Source organism: Nomia melanderi, chromosome 11, assembly GCF_051020985.1.
Source record: "Nomia melanderi isolate GNS246 chromosome 11, iyNomMela1, whole genome shotgun sequence".
Classification (NCBI taxonomy): Eukaryota; Metazoa; Arthropoda; class Insecta; order Hymenoptera; family Halictidae; genus Nomia; species Nomia melanderi.
Genome location: NC_135009.1, coordinates 1,135,720 through 1,162,153, shown reverse-complemented (window position 1 = coordinate 1,162,153; position 26,434 = coordinate 1,135,720). Strand labels below are relative to the sequence as shown.

General features: G+C 35.6%; 1 protein-coding gene and 1 long non-coding RNA gene across 4 annotated transcripts in view; one reads left to right on the top strand and one right to left on the bottom strand.

Annotated features, from left to right (window-relative positions):
* Window positions 1-1,317: 1,317 nt before the first annotated feature.
* On the bottom strand, window positions 1,318-15,261 carry LOC116434616 (uncharacterized). Of its 3 annotated transcripts, XR_012999671.1 has the most exons (10): window positions 15,112-15,261; window positions 12,502-12,621; window positions 12,245-12,362; window positions 11,043-11,289; window positions 8,601-8,699; window positions 4,928-5,018; window positions 4,680-4,825; window positions 4,234-4,366; window positions 4,056-4,169; window positions 1,318-3,989 (listed from the first exon to the last, which is right to left on the bottom strand). XR_012999671.1 is itself a non-coding variant. In XM_076371925.1 (9 exons), exons 1-9 carry the CDS (start codon window positions 15,250-15,252, stop codon window positions 4,122-4,124), a joined length of 1,143 nt encoding a protein of 380 aa, XP_076228040.1. In that variant the 5' UTR covers window positions 15,253-15,261; the 3' UTR covers window positions 1,318-4,121. The 3 variants fall into 3 exon arrangements, 2 of the variants coding, with proteins under 2 accessions (XP_076228040.1, XP_076228041.1); XM_076371925.1 differs by having other exon boundaries at window positions 1,318-4,169; XM_076371926.1 differs by lacking the exons at window positions 4,680-4,825; window positions 4,928-5,018 and having other exon boundaries at window positions 1,318-4,169.
* Window positions 15,262-15,648: 387 nt separating this feature from the next.
* LOC143175106 (uncharacterized) overlaps window positions 15,649-26,434 on the top strand; it is a 31,693-nt gene continuing 20,907 nt past the window's right edge. Inside the window, exon 1 of the long non-coding RNA XR_012999746.1 lies at window positions 15,649-15,856. This is a non-coding gene — a long non-coding RNA (uncharacterized LOC143175106). The remainder of the gene's footprint in view (window positions 15,857-26,434) is intronic.

Below are 26,434 nucleotides of genomic sequence, written 5' to 3'. Positions count from 1 at the left end.
CGTAAGCGCGACCAGGTCGTATTGCGACGGACCGGCGCCGGGATGTTTGGAAAATAGTGTGACTGCGTTTAGAAAATCTCGAGTGGCTGAAAGAATGCGAGGAAGAGTGTCTGGAACTGAGCGACTGAACTGTGAGAAAAGCGTGTACGTGACTGCGTGAATTTTGACTATGGGCGAAAGATGCGTGTGAGAAGGGTGCAAGGGGAGAAAGACAGAGCGAATGGGGGTGTGTGTTAAAAGCGAGTGGGAATGCGTGCGAGAAGGACATTTTGGTAAGAGACAGCGGAGAAGAACATTTTTGTGCGTGATAGAGTCGTGTGTTGGCCTTCGTGGTATTAAGTTGTATTTTTACGTGTTGTCCATATTGTTTCCTAATTCTCTTTTTACTGAAGATCCACCTTTTCAATATCTATGATAATAGTAGCCCCACTATAATAGTTTTACAAAAATTTTTGGTTTACTGTGACAGCATTTCTAAATTCTAAAATCCAAAGTACTATTCATCGATGATGATTGTGTACTCGGAGACATTGTCTTGAAGATAAAATTCCGAAAAAGTGAAAGTAAAATTAATTTTATAGTAAGTATATTTTGATTATTTTATTTTGTCATAAGCATTACATATTTCATTTACTTTGAGAAGGGTTTTACATGTAATGGGTACAAGTGTTAGCTGTCGGACTTATTTTATATAAAAGTTTAGATTAGTACTAAAAGAAGTACACAATTTTTAGTGCGGTTTCTTGCAGCTTTCAGTTCGCCCTAGAATTGTAACATTCTTTAAAGAATTGTCCCGAGAAAAATATTGTGATCAAAAAGTAAGGGTCACCCTAACGTATGGAGAATAAGTTATTCTGACAACAGATGTTAAACTCAAGGTCACCGATGCAGTCCCTTCTAATGCATACGTTTACTAACCGTTCTATAACAGGTGTCAATTTTTTGAAAGATAACCTAGTATCAATTTACTGTAGTATTACCAATGTTCCCTTTAAAAAAGAAACAAAAATATATAATAAAGGGTTTTCGGCCGAGGCTTACTTCCCAAGAAAATGAAGTTTGAAAGTCTACTCAGTAATTATACGTATATACACTTGTATCTAAAAAACAATTCGCAGTACAAGCTATGAAACCTAATCTGCTTACATGCCATTCTTATGCGATACTTCGAATTTGCTAAATTTATGAAACGACAAAAACATACAAAATATGTATACAAAATATTGTTGATAAATTATTTGTTTCATCTTGTTTGCATTTAGCCACAATTATAGTAGACGTTAGAAATTTTATAGTGATTGATGTCTTTGGCATAACACCATACACACACAGTGGGTCTACAAAGCATCTTTTCTCAAAAAGTAGATAGACTCATTTGCGTGTACCCGAATATTTCAGATTCGGGCCGAGCCGGAAAAATTCGGTCACCGATGACTGACGCTTTTCAATTGGTTGAAATAAATTACAATATGCAAAATGATTGATGTTGACTAAAAATATTTAACAATATAAATAAGTTAACAGTAGTGCAATGCTAGAATTCTGATGCCAAATAATTCCTAATTGTTCCTATGTATCTTTGCTATGAAGGAACAAAACATGTATGAAACATTCAAGATTTTCGTATCGCTTAAGGGGTTAACCCGTTGCGCTATAATATTGTGTTGAGAATTTTAAACTGAACTCCGCGAATTTAAATGGTGTTTAGTGTTTTCATAATCACTAGGTGATTCTTATAGAATTCCTGACCTTAAATACGAATCCGAAAACCAAATTGCTGGGTCACTTCCAGTTTTCCAAAAAGTTGGATTTTTGTAAAAACGGTGGAATTTTTCAGACAACCAAGTGTTACGTGAAAACTAGAAAGGATAGGCGGTTAAAATTTGTCGCAAAAAATAGAGGAGAGCTACCCGAATATGTAGCTATAAAAATTTTGAAAATTGCGTATCATTAAATGTTTGTGAATGGTGATCAAAATTTGAAAAAGCGTAAATGCACGTCCGTTGAACGCACTTCTGTTATATTTCTGCGGAAAGTGGATTGGTTGGTATGAATTTGCTATGTACCATTAGATTCTGCAGACATCTCTCAAGACGAATCCAACCCTTCCGACTCCCCCCCCCCCCTCATGGCACGTAGAAATAGTGCAATCAGGTTTTCTTTCGGAAAGGTTATGGAAATCTCCCTAAATAGCGCGTGCAAAGAATTTTGGCGCCACACGGCCATCTCTCGCCGGCCACGGCTATTCAGAGCCATGCCTACGCGCTGTGTAGAACTGAACTCTGGTCACTTCTTATATACATAAATGTGGGAATAAATGTATTTGAGTGCGAGAATAGATGTATTGATGAGTGATGAATGCGTGTACAATAGATGAACGACGCGACTGTGTGGGAGCGCGTTTTGAATATATGTACAAAGCATTGGAATATTCTAGATCAAATTGATTTTCTCTATATTGATTTTTATGTTAATGATGCATGGTAATGAAAGAATGTTCTGGAAAGTGTGCGAGTGAGACAAGACCATCCGAGTATATAAAGAGTGTGCGCGTTGTTTGATTGACGTTGACTGTTTTATTGTGAGCCGTGGTGAAACAATTATATTGTTCCCGATAAAATATTCTCTTCTTCCTACATATATAATGTTTACTTGTTTTATACATTTTCATAATAATCATGATAAAGTTTTTCACGATCGTTTTGTTTTAAATACTTGGATGTTTAATATAATAATTTAATATAACATAATATAAAACAAAAACATCATTGTAATCGGTTTTTTACATGGTACAGCTAATGATATTCTGAATTCAAATAGAGTATTAAATTTGACTTAAAAAACTATTACACAAAGTAGAATCTAGAATGGATGTTTGCTGAAGTAGTTTTAATTTAACACTAAAACTACTGAGTGTACCCGAATATTCGTTACAGTTCCAGTAAACTTAATTAATTTTCAAAAACATTTCAGATATTTATTACCTTCAAGATATTAATAATCGATAGATAATATAATTTATACCGGCAATCTTGACTGATTCGATAGTTTTAGTGTTAATCATCGTTAGAATATTACTCGTATATGTGTATTCACATATTAAACAGCAAATTATTTAAAACAGAACGATCGGGAAAAGCTTTCTCATAACTATGATGAAAATTTATAAAACAATTAAACATTATATATACATATAGGAAGTGAAGGGGATCCAGGTCTATACAGCGCGTAGTAACGGCCCTGCATAGCTATGGCCGACGAGCGATGGCTGTGTGGCGACAAAGTTCCGTGCTCGTGCTCTTCACCGACATTTTCTTAACCTGTCCGAAAGAAAAACCGTTCTCACGCTTCCCGCGGAGGGGTTCCTCTTCAGAAATGTCTGCAAAATTCAATGGTGCACAGCAAATTAGTGCAATCCAACCCACTTTTCGTAGAAATGTAACAGAAGTGCATACAAAGTACGCGCATCTACCCTTTTTTAAACTTTTGTAAGGAACTCTATAAGAATCACATAGTGGTTATTGCAATAACTAACATAGGTCAAAATTTGTTCCACAGTGTAATAGTTAAAACTTCGAATGAAAGTTTGTGTTTATAAATTTGTTATTAATACACGTTCAACCTCAATATCAATAACAAATACTTTAAAAAATTGAAAGATCTTCATTTCACAAGCAAAATACTGAAAAGCATGAAATATAGAATTTATCTCTGTATTTCGGGCCAATTCTCTGCGTTAGGACGGACGCGTTGGCTAATCGTCCTACCGCTAGAAACAATAAACTCTTTCTGTTCACCAATAAGTTTTTCATTAATAACCTTACCCGCAAGATGTAAATAAAATTCATACTGCCAAGGGTGAATAATCTTCACATCCTTAGGTGAAATTGTGGCTCTGATTACATGTATTATTAGGCCAATGGGACAACATGCATCCCGTCCAAATTTCAATAAGTGTTCGGGAGTAAACTTATAAGGAGCCCAATGCTCTGAAACAAGTTTTGGTTGTTAAGCAAAATACATTCTATTAGTGCACAGAAATATTTTTCACACACACAGAACAGTACGCGCAAGTGTAATTGTTAATGGAGCGCATCTTCATCGAAAAGGCAAACATTCGACTACACTGAGGAGATGACGGTAAAATACGAGAAGGACGAGCTCATCATCTGAAACAGAAACTTATTGCATCTGTGCTCGAGGATAAAACAATATATAAATACGACGAATTACCGTTGTGAATCCTTCGTAACACGGAGTGAATAAGCCGGCAAGATTCAACTTCACTTCGCTTATGCTCCTCATCATTATAAACAGCAAGAGTTTCTGCGATCTCAGCGGCATGCAGTACCACAACGTATCGTACCTGTTTCATTCAATAGCGTTGTTTCATTATCTTTCATATGGCACATGTTCCCGTATTATAAATCTTTTCGTGTGATTATTGGTGTTGAAAGGTGGTTACGTAATCAAGCGCAATTTTATATCCAATTAGGAATGAATATTTCAATCGACTGTTTGACCGTTCAACAATTGCGATATTAATACTGTAAACTTCTAAAGGGACGATGAATTCGTATAAATAATTAGTAGCCGTGATATCAAGACGTTCATCCTTCTTAACTGAAAACTTTTCGCCTGGTATAGTAACTGTCTGTTAAATGGAATAATTGACTTACGAATTATGAAAGAAATCTACGCTATTGTTTATCATTCTCTGTCCACTATAATTATTCAAGAGCATAATCATCAAATGCACCAAGAAAATTAGTAAGGAGATGACCACATTATCTATCTCGTGCTTGTTCTGCAACACCACGTAGACCTGTCGTGTGCCAAAAATATTGTTGTTATGTTTCCTTCGATGGAACAATAAAGTGAAATCACGGTTGTTGATTATTTCTCATGATCTCCTAACGATACTTACACGATACAAATTTATAGCGAACGATATGATAACTGCTATGATAGCCACTAAATACGGTATCGCAATACTGGTCTCGATTTGTTTGTTCATTCTTCGTTCACGAGTTCGGTAAATGTCCCATCGTATTGACGATCGTTCGATGCAAAACAAACAAGACACGTAATTAAATCGCAAAGAAACGTGCAGTCAACAGTAATTGCTTTAACCCTTTGCACTCCTTTGTCTAGTGTGGCTCGACACAAATTTTATTTACGACTAGGGGAGACTCGGATCAAATGTAACAGGGCGCGAAAGTGATACATTGTAAATAATTCAAAACATATTGTATATATTACCATCCATTCGGAACATATGATGTAAAGTTGTAGTTGAAATACATGCATTTGTGACATAATGATATAAACACGCAACTAACAGGTAATAATTGAGATTTTTTTTAGTAATATTCATTTTAGTTACTTATAAAATAGAGGGCTATTAGCCAAATATAGAGGAAATCTTGATAATATTTTTAATACATTCGCGACCGGCTAATTTTTCGCCTTTCTAATACTCATTACCGATGAAAATGTAGAACACCTTAAACTAATTACTGCAGATTTCTGATGTAACAACATGGGCAACGATCAGAAAACTTGTTGTGAAATAGAATAGATCGAGGCGAGGCGACTAAGTTCAGATTTAACAGCGAAAAAATAGTAGTAGAAACTCAGAATAGAAATATTTTCTATAAACTTGTTATTAATATACATTTAGCTCCAATGTCAGTGAAAAGAATGTTTAAGTTTTGGTTAATGTTTTGATTAGTTCCTCAGATATTGCGGCGAACTGAATATTTTTCATTTTTATGTTTTTCTCTTATGAAAGGAAGATCTTCCAATTTTTTAAATTTCTGTTACTGACTGTTGGATAGCGTGATTGCTACGCCCTCACTTGGGCTGCCAGTCGTGTGGCGGAGGACGTTCCCGCGTAAAACATGTACTATGCGTTCCCTGTCGTATATTGTGTGTGCACGTGTGCTTGATCGATTCCTGCGACCGGTTATCCTTACATTCACATTGCGCTTACATTAATACATATTTTAATAAAACAATCAAACACGTTATGGCCCCAGAATGTAAATGATTAAAATAATTCTTTAGAAAATTAAAGAGAAAAAAAAAGGAACGGAAAGTGAGATTAAGTGAAATCGCATGCCACGTGTTGGCACAACGAAAGCAACAAAAATGATGAGTCTCGCAAATACATAACAGATTGAAAGATTGACGAACGGCAACTACGAGTCTTGGAAGATACAAATGAAAAGTATCTTGCGTTTCAACGAATTATGGGGGTATGTAAACGGTACAATTATAATAACGGAAGCAAATGCCGCCGAATGGGCGATCAAGGATGAGAAAGCCTTTGATTTGATCATCCTGAGTTTACATAAAACCCAATTTAACCACGTTAAGCGAGCTGCACCCTCACTGGAGGCGTGGGATGCATTAAAAAATGTGCACGAGTCAAAAGGCCCCATGCGGCAATGCGTCCTATACAAGCAGTTATATAGGATGAAGATACCACCAAATCAAAGCATAACACAGTACGTAAATGATTTTATCCACAAAATTGAACAACTTGCAGAATCGAGAATTAAATTGCCAGATACCGTATTGCCCATTATTTTATTAATGTCATTGCTAAGCGAATACAAAACATTTAGCATAGCAAATGAGTCTCGTGAGAAAATGCCTACACTAGAAGACTTAAAAGTGAAGTTATTGGAAGTGGAAATAAGAAAGGTTGACAACAATTTGTTTAAAGAAAATACATATAATAGTAAGTACTCTGTTAAATGTTATTTGCGTGGTAAAGTTGGTCGCCCAGCTAAGTACTGCAAGAACAAAAAGAGATTTATAACGTCAAGGAGTAGTGAAAAAGATGCAATGATAGCGCAAGCATATAGTGCTATCTCTATGCTGTCGAATGAGTGGTGTTTAGACAGTGGAGCGACGGCACACATGAACAAAGATAAAGGAATGTTCAACAGTTTCCATGAAGGACTGAAGGACAAACTTTACGATTTAATGGTAATAATTAAGGGTCAAGCAATGTACTTGCAATAGTTAAAGCAAAAGTACACAATTTTCTTTAACTCTTTGATTGCCATTTGTAATTGCTAAAATTCTTTCGATAATTACGATTCAATTTTTCCACGCGATGCTTAGCTCATGGAAAATGACTATAAAAATTGTACTATTTATATCAAAGCAGTAGAACATTTACAAAGTATAACAAACATTTTCATCTTGTAGACCTCGGGAAAAGTTCAGACGCTGATATATATAATTGTATAAATTAAAAGATTGAAGAAAAATGAGAAAACGTTACATCACAATGTATAATCGAAGATACAAATAACGAGAAAACAACAGAAAATATGAAAAATTCCATTGATGGTTACATTTGGCGCAATCAAAAATAAAAAGTTGGAGTCATTTTGTATATGAATAACAATTATTTCAATTATTCTCATTGTTACATCCTACCACACTATTATTATTATCGGTATAACGATTATTGCTATTACTATCATTTTTGATTTAATTCTATCTACAACATTTCCATCATGACATCATACCATGTCTGCGTCCATCTGAAAAGGTGTTCATCATCCCTATCTGAAAACATTATGCATACCAAAATACTCCGTTAGCATTATGACAGGGTCTACTTGTAAATCTGACCAGTTTGTGAACCTCATGTACTTCTGACGAAGTGTAAGCATAACTGGCAGTCCGACATCCCGGATTTTAGTCACTCCAACCCCCAAATATTAATCATCTAGGCCCAAATGTTTCCCCCTCTTTACTACCAAATATTTCCTAAAGTCCATCAACCGAGAAGAAGAGTAGAATTATCCTAATATCGCAACCGTCAACATCAAATTAAAACCTCTACCACGTTTTTCCAATTCGGATTTGCCCATGTGTAACTCCATAAGACACGAAATCTGAGCAATTTTGGGTTTTTTCCTGGATCCAGACAAGATCCCATCCTCTTGTCGGGATTATTCCTCCCGTGTGTTGTGGCAATATAACACCCATAGACTGTTAAAGTTCCGTTTAATAAGTGTAATAATTTGAGAAAAATGATTACGTGACTTCCGACCGCATACAGGTTTGCTTCCTCCAGTCTCGATTTTTTATTAATACCTTAAACATTGCTTAGCATTAAACGAAGCTAGTATGTCAGATAACTGTCTAACATCTGGCACAAAAATTATAGTTGTAAAAATGATAGCTTTCGTGTAACGTAATCTAAATTTTATTATATTTGATCCCAGTCTCTCCTACTATAATGTTACATTCGCTAGTTTTTAATCGTATTTATTTTGTTTGCAGTATAATTAGCAAAGAAAAATAAATATTATAGTTTCTTATCAACCAATCACTCTTTGAAGTTCAATTTTATGCCGAGCCATAATTATAGCGGTCGCCACTGATAAGGAAGATCAAAGTGACAGGAAAAATGTAGAGAAATGATCGGAGAAAGTCACCGGTCTCACTCGATATTTATGTTCTATCTGAGATTGTAACCTAAAGTCTCAGTCGTGACATTCATTTTTGATTCGAAATTGTGGTCAAGAGTGAGACTCGCCAAAGGTTAACGTGTGAATGAGGGTACCAACTCCAAAGCTCTCTGGTGGATTTCCACGGTTGACCGTACGTCTATCTCGATGGGCCTATCTGACTTTGTCGATCTGTTGATTGCGTTTTCCAGTCGGTAACTAGGGGAAAAGAAACATATCGACATCGTTAACATTACTGCTCGCACATTTCTTCTTTCATACCCTAACTTAACCAACGTGTTCGCTTAGTACCGAAAGGTAGATCGAAAGGTTTTGCCTTCACTTTAATAAGAAATGTACGAGAAAACTTTAACTAAGCAACAAGAAAAAAAAACCTCTATTTCTTATTTTTAATCGAAAGTAATAAAGATACGAACTAACTGAAAACTTGATATGTATGTTTAGTTCCATTTTGTGAACGTGTATCAAGATATTTACACAGAAATTCTTTGTATCATCAAAGTTACTACCTGGTTAATTATACCTTATTTTAAGCGCGAATATTCTGAAAATACATTTACGGAGGTACCTGGAAATTAAATACGTTTCCTTACAATACGTAATACAATTATGAAATTATCTAGAACGATTAGTTTTTAATGGTAAATGTAATATTTGTATGATATTTCATTTTATTTCATAATTACATGTTCCAGACGAATGCAACAATAGAAATATTTTGTATTAAATGTAAATGTTTGCGAGATATTTTTGAAATATAAATAAATATGCACGTCAATTTTTCAAGTTTGTATCTTTATTCTTTCTAAGTTAGGCTCAATTTATAAACCATCGAAAAACAATCCTTCGAAACAATAACTTTTGAGGGGCTTTCGGACATTTTCCGAATTACTTGTACTGTGTATAGTAAATAAATGTTTAGGTGAGTCTGTCATATTCTCTCGCAATATTGAGCCAAATGGAATTTGTTTACATATTAATACTAATCATTGAGTACGGCTTTCGTTCGATTGCAAATAAATGTTTGTAATTTCAATAATCTCAACCTCAATCATCTAACTGAATAATTGAAAGTAATATCTCCATTTTAGTACAAGTAAACGATATTATACTGAAAAGTCACCTATTTGTCGATGGACAAAATACGTGAACACATACTAAAATATGTTATAAATGAAATAAGTAATAAAATCAATATTTTATATAATATTTCTGCCTTTGCGTGAATTACGACTTCAAAATTGCTTGATTTTTTTCCCGGTACGATTCGAATAATTGTCTTGTTAATATAAAACACTTTCCCCGACCCACATTTTTAAAATGGTTTGCCGTCAATCTTCTTTTAATATATCAGTGTATTATCTACATTCATTATACCATCAATTTCAACTGATGTCTTAATCTCATACCATGAAATCCATTCTGCAATGTTTCTGGGGGAAAGTTGTGTATTTTCGACATTTTTTAAGCATACGACATGGTTTTCTTGTACGGTACAGCTCCGTTATCGTTCACGACCTCTTAATTTTTCGACAGTAAAATGAATTATAAATTTTTTACAGGTGTTCTCCACGATGTTTATAAATATACGTTACTTTCTGGCAACAGTACGATAGCCTATGCTATTACAACAGTCCGACACAACTTATCACCGAATTTGTTTGTAATTAATCCAGTTTTCGACGTCACGATACTAGTTAACACTTTCAGTGCCACGTGTACCATATGTGGTACACGTTAATTTTTGTAACAAAATATTTTCAAGGGACACATGGTTAAGAATAGCTGTATACGTTACAAAGCACCGAAAACATCAAGAAACGATATCAAAATATATAAAATTAAAAAGAAACTTGAATATAACTTAATATTTTATTTAAAAATTCAATACAGTTCATAAGCAAAATATGACCGAAATTTCCATGGCGTTCACCGTGTTAAGAAAAGATGTTAACTTTGTAAAGCCTAAATCGCCACTGAAGAGATTGTATGACATTAGTTTTCGCAACTGTTAAGACTGCATTGGGATTGTTCACATTTTTCATTCATTTTTCATTTTTCGTTCATTCAAACACAGACGTAAACACGAAATTCAGTGTAATAAACAAAATTTACGCATATAACATTAGCTCCAATTTGTTTAAAATTCATTGACCTGTGCTATCACCTCCTGCCCGTCCTCATTTTGTCCCTGACCGTACATCAAAAATTCAAATTAAGTACTGATGCCACATATGTATCTATTAAAAGTTGTTTAGAATGGTGAGCTAACAACATAATTCAACGTCATCAAAACCAATGAGGTATCGGTAATGTAAATCAAATAAATAATTATTAATCTAAATAATCCAAACGATCATTTAGTGTTGCAGTAGTTTCAAAGTGAATTTGTCAAAATGAAAATGTGTACTTGACAATGTTTTTGTATAAAAATAAAGAATTCTGATTTAAGATAGCTGTCTCCTTGCTATACAATTCATTGCATATATTATTTATTTGAAAGTTGCGAGCAAACGATTAAAAAACGTCTTTGCAAAGTACCTGGCGATCTGGAACAATCCGCTTATGTAGCAACCAAAAACTGCAGGTATCGCTTCAGTGCACGATAACGATAACACGCCGACCGAGGTTACCAGTGCAACGTTACAACAGACAAAATCTACTTTTCTACCTCTGTGATTGAAAAAGATTCCAAGGATTTTCAGATAACGTATCTGAAGTTTAGACTGCAATACTGTAGGAAGTAGTAGCATTGCATTGATGAGAAGTACCGCCATACACGTCAAGACTGCAATCGGGAATTAAGTTATTTTCTAATATTTGTTGCTAAAAGTGGATTTGTTAATCGATTTCTGCAGTGGTATCTCTTAGTTCGTTTCTCTCTGAAGTAACTCTGACAAATTTTTTCCCTGCCATTTCTAATATCCAATTCCTATACAGTTTAATATGGAAGGATTGATGTGTCAAACAAATAATTACATTTGAAGATGACCGAAAATCGAATCGATACAAACTTCAATAAAGTTTAATCGAATAAGACAAACAAAAGAATATAGCCCACCAAGGGGAACAAAAAGGCTACCAAACCAAATGAATCCGTACGCATATTTTCTATATTTTTTCGAAGGAAAGCATTCTTATCGAGTTTCAAACACCCCCATCCCCCCTATGGGGGTAGCTTGAGGGTAGAACGAAATGAAAATATCGATTTTTAACCTTTTCAACTGTATCCTCTCCTCCCGCCTTCGAAATATCTGAAAATATATTATACATACATATACACATACTCTGATATGTATACATTTTTAACAAGCAGAATAAAAGATATTGGAACTGAACCATAAAATGCTTTCCACTCTGTAATTACCCTTGTAGCAGGGGTGGTGATTTGAAACTTATCAGGAAAGGTCTTTCTCGAGAGAGTTATCGAGTGATATACTTACGATTCCATTAGGTTTGGCGGAATTTTTTCCCACCTTATCTTGCTATACGTTTTGGCTTTAAGCTAATATAAAATATAAGACAAATTTTCTTGACGCTGAGCAACGCTGAGCTTAAACGAAGAAGGTATACATTGGATCAATATTTCATTTATAAGTATGTTGAAACGTTTAGTCGTTATTTCCTTTCGATAATAATTGTACGTAAAAAATTTAAGTAATTTTGCAGAAGCACTAATTGAAAAATTGTTTATTAGTGATGTAATAAGATAAGTAAGAGCAGTCCATCGAATACATCTTTACCTACTAGTATCCGGATCACGCGTCTCGATTGTGCTATTTCTTTCATTAACAAATCCGCTTCGATTGGATCTTTCAGACGCATGCAATCGTTTTGTATGTTTTCGAACCCAACTTTTAACTGAAGCCACATGAAAATAAAACAGCAAAATTACACGCACTGTATATAACAGATAGAATAATTCACCCGAGCAACTATTTCAACAGACACTATGGAACACCATGAAGCGTAAAAAGCATTCACGTGTTTTCCAACTTACTACTGGAAAGTTGGTGATGTAACCAACGTATCGCAAGAAAAACAATAATGTTGGTAACAAGAATGACAACAGCACAAGTACGTTCTCCAACGTGGTTTCTACCGTTCTTATCGTCGACGCCTGAAAAGTGCATTGTTTTTAGAACCTTCAAAACCGCAAGGTAATTATACTTTACGATCAAACCGCTTGGTAAACATGGGAGCACAGACTGATTCATGAAACAATCGCAACCGAAATTCTTTCACGGGAGAGTAAGAGTTTTGAAAAATCTGTTTACCAAACTCCGCTAACATTTAAGGGGGGATGCTCGTGTAATGGAAGGAATGTTAAATAATTGTTCAAAATAGTTATTTCTTTAATTATTACTATGCAAGCGTGAGAATACCAACATTTATAAATAAAAACAATTTTTCTTTACTATGTTACATTTTCATTTCTAAAGGCGATCAATTATATTTATCTTTTTCAAGGATGTACTCATTGTTTACGTACAGTATTGCTCTTGTTACACTCAGAAGAGTGTAAAAATCGAACAAAGTGTTTGATGTTATATAGTTTTTGTCAAGACTGAACCTGTTTCTAACACAAATTGTGAGAAATTATACACGTCGAACAATTCCGAACGGATACATGGGGGAGAGTAGTGTAAAACGGAACACCAAAGTTTTTCGTAGATAGCGTGCTCGTGTCAAGCTAGAGATGCTTGACATAGACGTAATAAGTCTAATAAAGTTATTCAGTGAAAAAATTGGATGTTATACATTTAAACTTTAGATTAAAAAATTGCAAACGGTAACTGTAGTACTGAATATAATTCCTTAATCCGCCCCTTTCACATGTAAGACGTTTCTTTATTTCAGGCTGACGTTTAGATTTAAAATTTTGTCTACATTACGGCCCGCGGGTCGAAAGGAACATTTTAGTGTGGTGTAAAACGCTACTGTTTATGTACAAAGAAGAATAGGAAATGCCATTAATTGTTGTATGCTGCATCGTAGTGTGGGAGTGAGTAAATAAATAAACGCGTATGTCTGTTCTTTTGCTCTTGGGATCGCTAAAAACGGGATCGGACACGAGTCAGTCACAAAGTTATTTATTTTATTTATGTTACCGTCACCTGCTTATGTAAAAAAAATTAAAATGAACAATGAGAATAGTAGTCTCAAAACAGCAAAATGTAAAAAATAAAGAAAAGAAAAGAAGAAAGCCATTTTCGGAAAGAAAATAAAAAAGAGACAACATGAATTCTAAAAAATCTTTTAGTTATATAAAAGAAGAATGAATTTAGTGCCTACAGTGTCAACGCTGGGCCTATGAATATTTCACCAGTGCAGGAAAGCAAAATGACACATTCATTTGTGATTTTTGTTTACAAAATAAACTATACTTACAGCCTATTTATGTCAGTTAATAATTTTCAATGGAGAAAAATAAATGTTTCGTATTTGCACGTGGCTTTAAATGGATGTTCCGTTTTACCCTACCATTTTCGCGAAGAGGATATTTCAAGTCTTTGACAAATGCTTCTTCCCTTCGTAACTTGATATATTCCTTCGAAAAGTCTTGTATTTCCTTATCGCCAAAGGTCCACTTAAGAGTTCCAAAAAAAATTTCAAAAGATTTCGTCTATTACACGAGGTATTTTGTTATTGCATTTTAAAAAGAACCGTTCCATTTTACCCTACCTTCCCCTACTTCTCTCGACAGATAAGCTGTTTTACTATGCTTTACAAAAGCATCATGACGAGAAAATATAATAGTGATCGGAGGCCCGATACCCAGAGAAGTGTATTCCGAATAATACGAACACTGCTTGAAGTTTATTAGTCGATTTCGTGAAAAACACGGATGAAGTTTCAATATACTTACAGTTTTCTACTTTCTTTTCTACTTTCGCCTTCCACAATGAAATTCGATTTAGGTTTATATAAGGTTAACTTTCTTACTGACGTTTCTGAGTCGATAATACATTTAATTTTTAACACATCTAACATATTCATCTTTTTAAGTCTGGCGGTTTCACTGTGTTTCCAATGTGGCTGGCCTGTAATCTGTTACATTAACCAATTTTCTGATTTCGTTACTTTCTTGAATACGACTTGCAAATGCTTTTAAGTGTTTTCAATTTTAATTTGAAAAGTTGAAAGTATTTTACTATCGATGTCTGCAAAAATATTCGACTTTTTATACTTGTTACACGAGAATCCTTCCTTAACAATTCAGTCAGATTTAACGCCATTACTGATTAGTGTAACCAATCTGAGTTGTTACGTTGAAACAAATGTTTAAATTCAGCAATGTGATTTCCCAATCGGAGAAATACTACTGATTCAGTAAGTTAATCAGTTTGAGAATACCTCCGTGGAATATTACTCGATTACTAAGACAATTTTCGAAATTGTGTTCACGGAAGGATGTCATTACCATATGTAAATATTCGCCTTAAAAGTTACCAAGCTTACCGAAAATTGTGGGTCGACCGTTACTTCACGTAGAACTATTCAGATTGAATTACCGAACAAGTGCAAAATGATTTCTATTTTGCGAACCGAAAAATTATTTAATTTTGTAAGAAAAACTGCGCTTTGCCTAGTTTCGCATTCTCATTACCTGGATTACTATACTACTGAGCGTGAGTACACAGAAACCAACTCTCTTTATCTTCGTTACGATGGAATTGTCGTAGGGCCATAGCCCGGTGATGTACATCACAGAATAATAGGCTCTGTAGTTCTTCCGGAACATGTCCATCTCGCCCAATGTCGGAAAACGTCTGCGGGGTAAATCTGTAGCATCGTTCAACTACAGTTCGTCATCATATTTTATTCATACTGTTCACTTCCTGTCGGGAAGAAACTAATTTATCCTATTCCGTTCGAATAGATGTCTACTGTTTGGAAGCGATCGATATAATCAGCATGTTGCAAGAAATTTTTGAAAGCTAGAGAAAGACTTATGAAACATTCAATTCCGGTGACACCAGGAAACTAAGGGATTCTTAACGTTTTATTTTTCTCTCTGCTATTTCGTTGCGCAAAGAAAATGCGCAGAATTTAGTTGAGTATTGCATGTGTCAGAGTGGAAGCAGACGTGGTGTTAGTCGCGACTTCCCATTATTGTTTTACTTTCCCTTTTGCAAGTGTCGATTTATATTAGATGTCGCTAATTCTCATATTCATGAAAAGTTTTATGTAAATCGTATTTTCTGTGTGCCTGAGCATCTTGTTGGATTCATCATTGTGTTCAAGATTTAGTAATGTTTTCCTTTAATTTGTTTCTTTTATCATGATTTTATCCTTCTTACACAACTAGGGGAGATCGAGGCGAATAGGATCACGGAGCGAAACGGATAAAAGTGAGAATATTATCCACATTTGCTACGTTGTTACAGAAATGGGCATGCTTACTAAATATATTACTTCGTGCGCCATCCTTACACTTAATCCAATACATCTTCAATTATTACAAACCGTTATTTGCCGTTAGCACATGTTATAATCGAAGCGAACGCAACGAATTTGTGACTAGTCTGTAGTATGTTATTCGGAATTTCACATTTAAACTGGCAGGCTAAGCTTGCAAATTCAAATATGTTAATTATTATTGGTATCTAAGGTGTCTAAATTCAGTATTAAATGTACTTTAAATTACTATATTGTATTTTGTTCATTTATCGTATCCACTTTGATATTCTTCGAAACGAGGCTATTCCGATCAAATCGTGCGGCGCGAATTGGATTTCGGGTTTCCCTAATTTTTCATATTTATGATTATAAATATCATGATTATTTTTACGTATAGACGCACAAAAAACACAAATCAGGGACCACGAAAACCCAGAAACAATAAAAAACAGAATAATAAGAGTTAACTCCAACGAACTGATCATACGCCAAGCTCCGGAAATTTACCGCATACCTTTTAGAACTCTATAAAGAAGACTTACTTGCCGAATAACTAAAAAACCAGTTTTACGTTTGACATCGCCTGTCAATAAAATGATACTTATTAAAAAATAACAAATGAGCTTAAAAATTAGACCAATGCAAGGACACTAGTAAAAGAATGATGAAGACTACTAAGGAAGGATGAATTAGTAGCATACATACAGGATCTTACAGAAAATAATATTGCATTTATTGCAATGAAGAATTTATTCAATCACCTTCAAAAATTGGGTTGAGTGTGATCTTTGCGAGGAGTCGTGTCACGAAACCTGTGTTACATTACATGTAGTGTTACATAGTAGAATATTTGCGAAAAATGTGTCAATAATTGATTTTGTTACCATTAAATTATACAATTTTGGATTAAACAAAAAATTTTTTTGCGAAACTAAATTTTTTCTTAAATTGCCGAATGATGAACGAAAAACCAATAGTTACAGCTTAGAATTAGATATTTTTTATAAACTGTTTCTTAATGCACATTCAGCTTCAACATTAGTAAGAAACATTTTTTAAACTTAAAAGTCTTCCCTTTATAAGATAAATACTTAAAATTGAAATGTATTCGATTCGCCTCAAATTCTGGGGAATTAATCAAAACTTAAACAGTCTTTTACTGACATTGAAGCTGAATGTGTATTAATAACAAATTTGTAAAAAAGAATTTTCTTTCTAAGTTTTCGCTATTAGTTTTTCGCTGTTAAATCTGAAGTGATTCGAATCGCCTCGGTCCACCCTGTCTAATATAATTATTGTTTAGTCTGTAAAGAGTTAACGCGGTGCAAAAGCGATCGATCTTATTAACATTCAAGGAACGTGGTTACTTTTGGATGGTTTTCCAAAATGAATATTCAAATCAGGTTTAAAGTAGCAGAGTTTACAAGTGAGCAACTTGTAGACCGCGCGTGAAATATAAAAAGATTAAAATACCACTCGGTCATTCATGATGGATATCTTCTCTTCGGTAGGTGTTCTTACAACTATGCCCGATTGATTTAAGTCACGGAAAATAACATCCACCAATCGGACAATTTTCCACAGGGCCGCCCACTCTCTACGCCCTTAACTCGCTGTGAAAGTGAGAGCGGTTATTACAATAGTTAATATTTCTTGGTGATGCACCGGGGTGTCTTCCTGGCCTCAGCATACGAGTAAGTGCGGGTGCGCAGCTTGGGGTCTTGCGGCCGGGTTCAAATATCCCGGCCTGACAACAGTCAGAGCGTACGTCGTTGAACACTCGAGGCTGTAATCCCTTCAACGATCCAAGATTTATGGCGTCGACTGGCGCTATTGAGATTGTCGTGAGAAAGCAGTGTGGGTTCATCTGTCCGCCAAGCGGCTAAAAATGTTAAGGGTGCTTTCTGAAAAATACCGTCTTACGTTGTGCATTCCATAAATTTTGCTGAACCCTTGTGCGCCGAAAGTTTCTTTTCCAGCGCGCAGCTAGCCGCTACAAATAAAACACTGACCGAGGGCCCCAGTTCGAGGCCGACCTTTTCAAGGCAATGATTAGATTCATCGGCGCAAGAAGGGTTCGCAACTCACCCCATCGTCTCGTCTTCAATGGAATGGCGGGGCGACTCCACTGAACTCTCAAAGCCGCACTCACGTGCAACGTGAACGTTCTGGGCCTCCGCACCACCTACAAAGAAGATCTTGGGGTTTTAACAGCAGAAAGGTTGTACAGTATAACCCTTTGTTTTCGAAGGGAACTTTTCATGCAACAAGTGATGCAATTGCTCCCACTAAAAATAAATTTTTGTTAAGTGAAAGGAGGAATAGGACATTTGCAAGTCTTCCACTGACTCACTCTTCACCATTATATCTTTGAATAATAATGTGTCTCGGTCTTTGGTTTCACATGATGTTCCATCTCTGAATGATACATATACATTGCTGCAATGATGGAATTCACTAAACCATCCTCTGTGAAATGACATGTGTTTGGATGCTCCACTGTCGAGGATCTAATATCCTGTGGAGGCAGATCTGGGAAAATTCCTTTCAAGTTTGTCTCTGCAGAAAATGCATTGATATTGGCAGAATGTTCTTCGTCTTTTTGTCACAATAAGTTTTTATTTTCGTAACCGCTCTGTCTTTTTCTACAATATATACAATTCTTGTATAGGCATCTTTAAACGAATTATAACTAGCAAGAGAAAGCCTAGTGGATAAAAGATTTGAGCTATTTCAAAGAGTATGAACCGTTTTCTTATTTTCTGTGATGTTGGGTTGATTTCGATAAGAAGATAAATGTATCGTTGAGAGGTCCAATGCATTCCGAGGATTATGGTGCTAGAATCGTCGAGTGAGAGTGTTGTACCTTGAGCTTGTGGTGTGGTTAAGGTTGTATAAAATAAATGCAAAATGAGTTGAATGCCACTTAGCGAGTGGAAAACCGCCCGCGTTGTACAATCCTTTGAGTTGGTGAGCAAGTTCAATAAGTTCCTTATGTGAGACTTCGTCACCAAATATGTCATCGACATATCTGGCATGAGTAATTAATGGCACTGCTGATGGGTAGTGATGACCTTCGTCTTTAACAAGTTGGAGTAGAGTTTTGATAGTATGGTATGGTGCTGCTTTGGTACAATATGCTAGAGTAGTAAACTTGAATGGCACTTCCATCATGTCTTGATCAATCTACAGAATTATTTGAAGGTCCTAATCATCTTCATGAACTTTTATCTGACGATACATCTTCGTGATGTCAGTAGAGAAGATGCAGCAGATTAGGATCAGTGTGCATGACACCGTTGATGGAGACCTGAGTGGTTGTTATCTTTGATTCGTCGAATAAAACCCCCAGTTTTGTTGTTGTGCTGTCTGGTTTGAATACTCCATCATGAGGCGAGTAAAATGTTATCGTCTCATCAGGTAGAGATCTCGATACTCGCCGTTTTTCTTTAGTTTGACGAGTGTGTATTGTAAGCACATGTGAGTCATGTGAGTCTTGTGAGCCTTATAAGTCATCTAATACATTAGTGCTTGATTCGAGTGGAATGAATATGACGTGTCGCCCAGATTTATCACGGGTATGTGTTACTTGAAACTGATCTTCACATTCCTGCACTTCGAGTGTGAATTGAAAGGTTGAGATGGTTGGAAGCTCTTCCTGTATCCAAAACCTTGTTAACAGCTTTTGTAAAGCTAATTCGTCAGCCTGCGTAGTTGACACATGATGAGATTTATACGTATAAAATGTTGATGAGCTTACTGTTCCAAGAATGAGCCATCCGAATATTGAAAACTTCGTCGCGTTCCATCGATAGACCCTTCTGTTACGCGGTTCTAACTCATACATAGCGTGGCACAGCTCGCCTATCAAAAGCAACTCGTCAACCCCGATAACACTATGGAACACGATTTTTGTTTTGTAAGAGCCACTAGATTCAATTTCTTTGTCCCTCTTTTACGCTAACTACGGCCCATACTAGTTTAAAAGTAAAGTAATTCACGAGGAAAATATCGTAACACCTTCGATTTGCGGGTGGTTGTTGCCCGCGTCACAGCGCGTTTTCCATGCCTACATATGTATATGTCAATAAATCGTTTCGAAACCTTTGTCGGCCGATATTTTAAAAAAGATGTAGCATTAGAACTTAATAGAATAAACATACTTTATAGAATAACAAACGGAATGCATACATAGCTCGGAGATTTGTTTCCACAACTGTATACCCATTTATCTGATTTGGAAGAGGTCAGTTCTACCGGTCAGTTAGTCCTTCAGAATATTCTTTCTACGATTAATGATTTCATCTAAATTAATCTCAATTTATACTTTAAACATCCGGCCTGTGAGACATCACGAGCATTCTCAGTGAGGAATTATCTGTTGATAGCTTAACTGTGGAAGTATGCGAAGAAATACTTCCAAAGAAGTATAAAAAGTAAAGAAATTTTTGTAGCAAACCTACCTTGGGTTTCCTCAATAGCTTCAAGTTGCGACACTCTCCTTTCTTATCATCGCGAGACGCGTGTGGCGATATCGAAGATTTTTATTTGAAAAAAAATATAAGGAAGTTCGGAGTGCTAAAGGTTAACGTCTGGATGAGGATATCAACCAAGTTCTCCGTTGGATACTCATGGCTGACCGTACGTCTATTTCAATGACCGTGTCTGATTTTGCCAATCTATAGATCGTGTGTTCTATACGGTAACTGGTGAAAGTCACAAAATAATTATATTATATGTTAGTTATCAAAATAATTTCTGGCATATTTTATTTTTCATTCGTTAACTTAAGTAACGCTTTCGGCTAATACGAGGATGGACTGGAGATGTTTGCCTTCACTTAAATAACAAATAAACGAAAACATATATTTATAGATATTAATTTTTCGATATAATCACTATGAATGCAATACATTTTCGCCAAGGCTACACTAATTGTAAGTTTTGTATTCCACTTTTCCATTCCATTTTGTAAATAACTTTTTCACAGCGAACTTTATTACTTCATTAGTGATATACTCGTATCAAAACGAGCCAACAGAATTCAATAGGAGAAACTTTCTTCGCGAATAAAAATTTAATAACAGTACTTATGTTACTTAATCCGCCAACGCGCATTTATATCGACATATGCTAACTAGAAATCTTAAAATAACTACACAGGCATTTTAATATCAGGAAAACTATATGTAATACAGTAAAGATATGATATAATTAAACAAAAATGGTTTTGTTTAAATTTTTCTACTGTGACTAAAAATATCACTTTGAAAGTAAAACATTTTAACACTTTACCGATCGATAGCCTATTAATCGGCTTTTTATAACTGACGCTTAGTCTGAGAATCTTGAGTGACTGGGCCGTGAGAAAAGCGTGTACGTGACTGCGTAAATTTTAACTATGGACGAAAGATGCGAGTGAGAAGGTTGCAAGGGTAAGAAAGACAGAGCGAATGGGGGTGTGCGTTTAAACCGAAACAGAGCCGGCGCCAGGGTGAATCTGTGGCTGAGCGGCCGGACGGTAAAGTGTTAACTTATTCTCGTATTAGGAATGAGAAGGAATTCTAATCTAGAATTGACATGAATAGAAAGATAGTCTAGAGGTGACCAGAATTTTCAGTGAATAGAGAGGTAATAAGATTACAAATTCAAAACTTTGTGCACATATTTAACTTACATTTCTGCAAGGTGTAACATAACTTTTGACATGTAAATAATACATGAACCAATATTTTTGAAATTTTACGTCATTATATGGAAAATAATGTATCTTTGTATCTCTTATGTATATTTACAGCTTACAAAAATATGTTTATATCTATAACAGTTTTTTTTTTAAATGATACATTTAAAATTTTTACGACAAAATCGATTTTTCTGTGAACACAGCTTGTGTCCATTTTATCTTATAAATAACCACTGATTAAGATTATCTTTCATTTTTATATGTTAGGCGAATACATCAACCAATATAAATTTGTTACATTCAAAGAAAAACATTGAAATTAATGTTCCGTCCGATACGGAAGACAATAATAAAAGATTCTCGAAGATCCGTTTGTGACATGGACGTGACAGACAGTTAAGTTTATTGTTCATTCTTTTTTAATACTTTTGAGTTTTAATTACTATAATCGACATGTTTACCGTCGCGACAGCAAACATTTATTTTTAGTCAATTTAGATGCATACAATAGGCATAGAATTTTGTCTCTTTCGTCTTAATAACCGACCAGGTCATAAACTCGGGATTTCCGAAGGGTCGGCCAACCATGGGTACACCGGTCCTTACAGACAGGTTTCAATCTGCAGGAAATCTCCGCAAGCCAGCGAACCTTCGAGAAACTCCCTCCACAGATACACATTGCCCTCACACCCGCTTGGAAACGGGCTGACTAAAGGGCGTTAGCCAAAATATAGCAAACATGCGTCGATTGGTATAAAAGCAATAGGACAACTCATATACAATCTAACACGAGGTGTCGACGTCGGAGACGAGAAAACACTTCGTCACTTCTCACTATACAGTGGGGCAGTCAAGTCACTTCTCACGATTCAGTGAGACAGTCAACTCAAATTCAAAAGGACGTCAGTCCTTACACACACATCATACACTAAACATACTGTTCACATTTTTATAATAAATTAAAGTATTGGTTATAAAGTAGCAATTCTTAACACATCCACCTTAAACATTTCAATATCCACTGGCCGTTAATTCAGCGAGTGGAGCGGGGCATACAAAGAAAGTTTCTTTCACATTTTTAAACAAACCCTTTGCTCCCGCCTCAACAATTAAACCGCAATAATTTCCCGCGTATAACAAATTTTTGCAAATATCTTTACAAATGTTCTGGCCATATACATAAAGATGCGTGTAAAATTTTCAATTCGTATCTTTATTATACCTTCTAACTCAATTGCAATTTAGAAACCGTTGTGAAAGGATTTTCCCAGACAAGAACATTTCCTTGCACATTTTTTTTCTTGTCGAGCAGTTGAATACCGACAATGTAATGACTACACAAAATCCAGTGTCCAACTGCTAATAAAAAACAAGTACATGGTTGTACCGTGTAAGACAAATGAATCTTCACGCAAGTTTGCTACATTCTCTCACACAGATAAACAAAATGCAGTTTGATTACAAATTAAGACAAATTATGATTGTGGCGCAACTTTTGTGGGATTGCAAATTACTACCTGTAATTGTTAATTAGGACTTACTACATCCCCCTCAATTTCAATTGCAAATTCGCAAAAATTGAGGTATATTTAAATTATATTTGAATCACCGTGAATAGCATGGAATCAAATTACATTTGAGGGAATTCTGCTTTTCTTCAGTTGGATCAGACAACGTATATGCAAACAATGATGGGTAATTATTGACACTAATGATTCGTGATTGATTTTAATGACCTTGAAATATATTCACAAGGACATCAATTTAAAAAACCTTCGTTCATACACATTATTGTGCTTATCCTTGGCTAAGTTATAAAAAATAATATTTCAAGATTCAAATTAAGTTTCAGGTAGTATTACTGTTAAAAAAACGTAATATTAAGTTTCATTTAGAATTATCATTGATAATTGCAAAAGACTTTACTTTACACGTGTAAATCTGACTATTCTTGTATTAAAATCGTGTTTCCGTCACAAGAAAAATTGAACAATATAACCGGCATAAAGTACAGATTTTAAATCACAACCTTTCTAATCCACAATAATACAGATAAAAAAAATGATTAACGAGACTCGGGTATGATAGAGCGAAACGTATAATGTCGAGCATATCGTTACAGAACTAAAAACACTGTGGAACACGATTTTTGTTTTTTAATAGTCACTAGGTGGTCTTTATAGAGTTCTTTACCCTAAATACGAATCCGAAAACCAAATCGCTGGGTCACGTCCAGTTTTTAAAAAAAATGTTTTGGAGGTTATAACTCTCGAATGGTGCACGATTTTTTATTTTTTCAATTTTTTAAGACTAATATTTATGCATTTTTAAGGTGGTCAGTGCTTATAAAAGATTCAATAAAATTGCAATATCTGAAAAAGGTATCCTCAGTATTTAACAAAAAAAGTCAGTATAAGAAGCTTATTTCATGCTCTTTAAACTGTATAAACCGCATCTTGGGGAAACTTTCCTCTTGTAACACAAAATTCAACTTGATGTTGAATCCGTGGTTGCAAAAATAGATGTTTCAGTTGAACTTTACTATGGTATACGATTTTTTAAACATTCTATTTTACATATATTGATAGTACTTGATGAAGAATAACTAAACATTAAGTCTCAAGTTTAGAAATTCATTGGTTTAGTAGTTATGTATATATAAAATTAATTAATGAATATATATTGTTGCGCTGTGTAGGTCCAGGGGTGTTCGCCTGCGACATAATTATTTACACAACGTTCTTTATACAGTTCTATTTATAATTATATACAAATGTTGCACAATGTAGTCTTTGGTTCGATACGTCCTTCTTGTCCATGTTCGCTCGATGACTACTCGCTTATCTTCGTTTACTCTGTGTTAAGTACTCGTGGTTACCGGAATGGTGTTCGAGTTTTGTTGAATTTTGCACGTGGTGTGCCGACTAATAAAACTTGTACGGTTCGAAGGACCACCCGATATAATCGGGAACAAAACTTGGAAATGAGTAGGAGATGAAGTGGACTTTGACTATAATGCTATGTGCTTGGTCGAAATTGCTAATTTGTGCTTTGTAGTCCGTACTTCCTACTCCGTACTCTGTGCTATGTACAATTTGAGCTGATACTTGTCGAACTTGTTTCTCAACTGGCTGGGCCTCCCAGAAACGTCTTCGACGACACCTCCGCAGTCGTCTTCGCGGGGGTGAAGTCGTTCTGGTTGGCCCTTTAATTCTAGAAGTTTGTGGAAGGGAGAGACAGTCCCCTCCCTTCTTGGGTCTCCAAGTTGCTAATGTTAATAACTAGTTCGTCCCGTTTGCAGTCGTCGACCGTGGCAGGTAAAAAAGCGAGACCCTTAAACACACATGCTAAACCGGGCTAGAGAGTCAAAAATGCTGGTAACTGGACGCCAGATGTGAACAATAGACAGCGAAAATGTACAGTAAGAATAGCGGGCCTTATGGGTTCAGGGATTTATGGCTGCCACGGTCCCTTCTCGTAATACCGTAAGGACGACTGCAACTTGCGACGGGACGAAGGCTCTTATTGCTACGAAAAAACTAACAAATGTACAGCTAAGTCTTAGAAAGATAAAAAGCGTACACAAAACTAAAACTACGGTCGTTGAAGGGCCCGAAACGGTAAGGCTATAAGTGGCCTTAACACTCTGACCAACTCCTTAGCGACCACTTTATTTCAACCGTCTTCAGATCCTAAGGGTTGGTTCAGCCGTGCGTGCTGGAGGGACGAGTTCGATACATCGCAACTTTGTCAGTTTGATGTATCGCAACAATATCATCATTTTAAATAACTCTTTCCTCTGAGAAAACCGGTGCCTTCTTTTAGTTTTCGAAATAATCGTAAAATACTCATTCTACTTCTGCGTTAAAAAATGTGTCTGGGACGCACCTTTATCCGCAGCTCAACTTACGCATCATTTTCGTCAACCAATGACAACTCTTTCTTTCTTCATCTTGTTTTCGAAAGTCGCTGCAAACGTACCCTCGTTTGATTTTATCTGTTTGGAATTTGTAGAGATGTCTGAAAAGAAAACTTATGCGAAAAAAGAGGGGCGCTAGTCCGATGAATTGAATGTAGTGGGAGGAATTTTGGGTAACGCTGATTGGTCCCGACGACGAAAGTGAGGGTTGCACTCGATGTAAGTTATAGTCGAAAGAGGGAGGATTTTATGGTTTGTCTTCGGAATTTCCTACACGTCACGGACATATCTGCGATTTTGGGTGACTAAAATATAGACATTTGCGGTGCAACTGGAACCGAACGGTTGTACCTAGGTTTTCAATAGCCGACAGTTTTTTTGGTTTAAATAAGGGTAGGGGTTCGGACGCGGTGCAACGGTATATGTTGTAAAATAATTTCATCTTGCCTTCGGAGGGTTTACATTTTAATGATGTGCCATTAGGCTTCTTCGGACAGTCGAAATTTTTAGGCAGGCAAGAATTAATAATAATAAATGGGCTTGAACACTTAGCATCGAATCGATTCCACCTTTTCATAATTGCAACATTCGAGTCTGGATTAGTATTACAATTATCCAATGTTCACTGTACATCCCTTTAAATGAAAGACACAGTCTCGCATCAGCACGCATCGTACAATATCGAAGCGACTGTCTCCCGAAACACACAATCACGGTCACACACTGCTAGAAAGTTTTTCGAAAGTCTCACACATCAACACTCGGCGCGTTTCACACTCCTAATTGGCATTGTAACGATTTGCATTTCTAATTCCACACGGTAAAATACAGTTTTATTTTACAACATTCGCATCGTAGGTTAAATTATTCCTATTACGGTAAAAAGTCATAGGAACGGATGAGATTTCGTCATGTACGACGTCA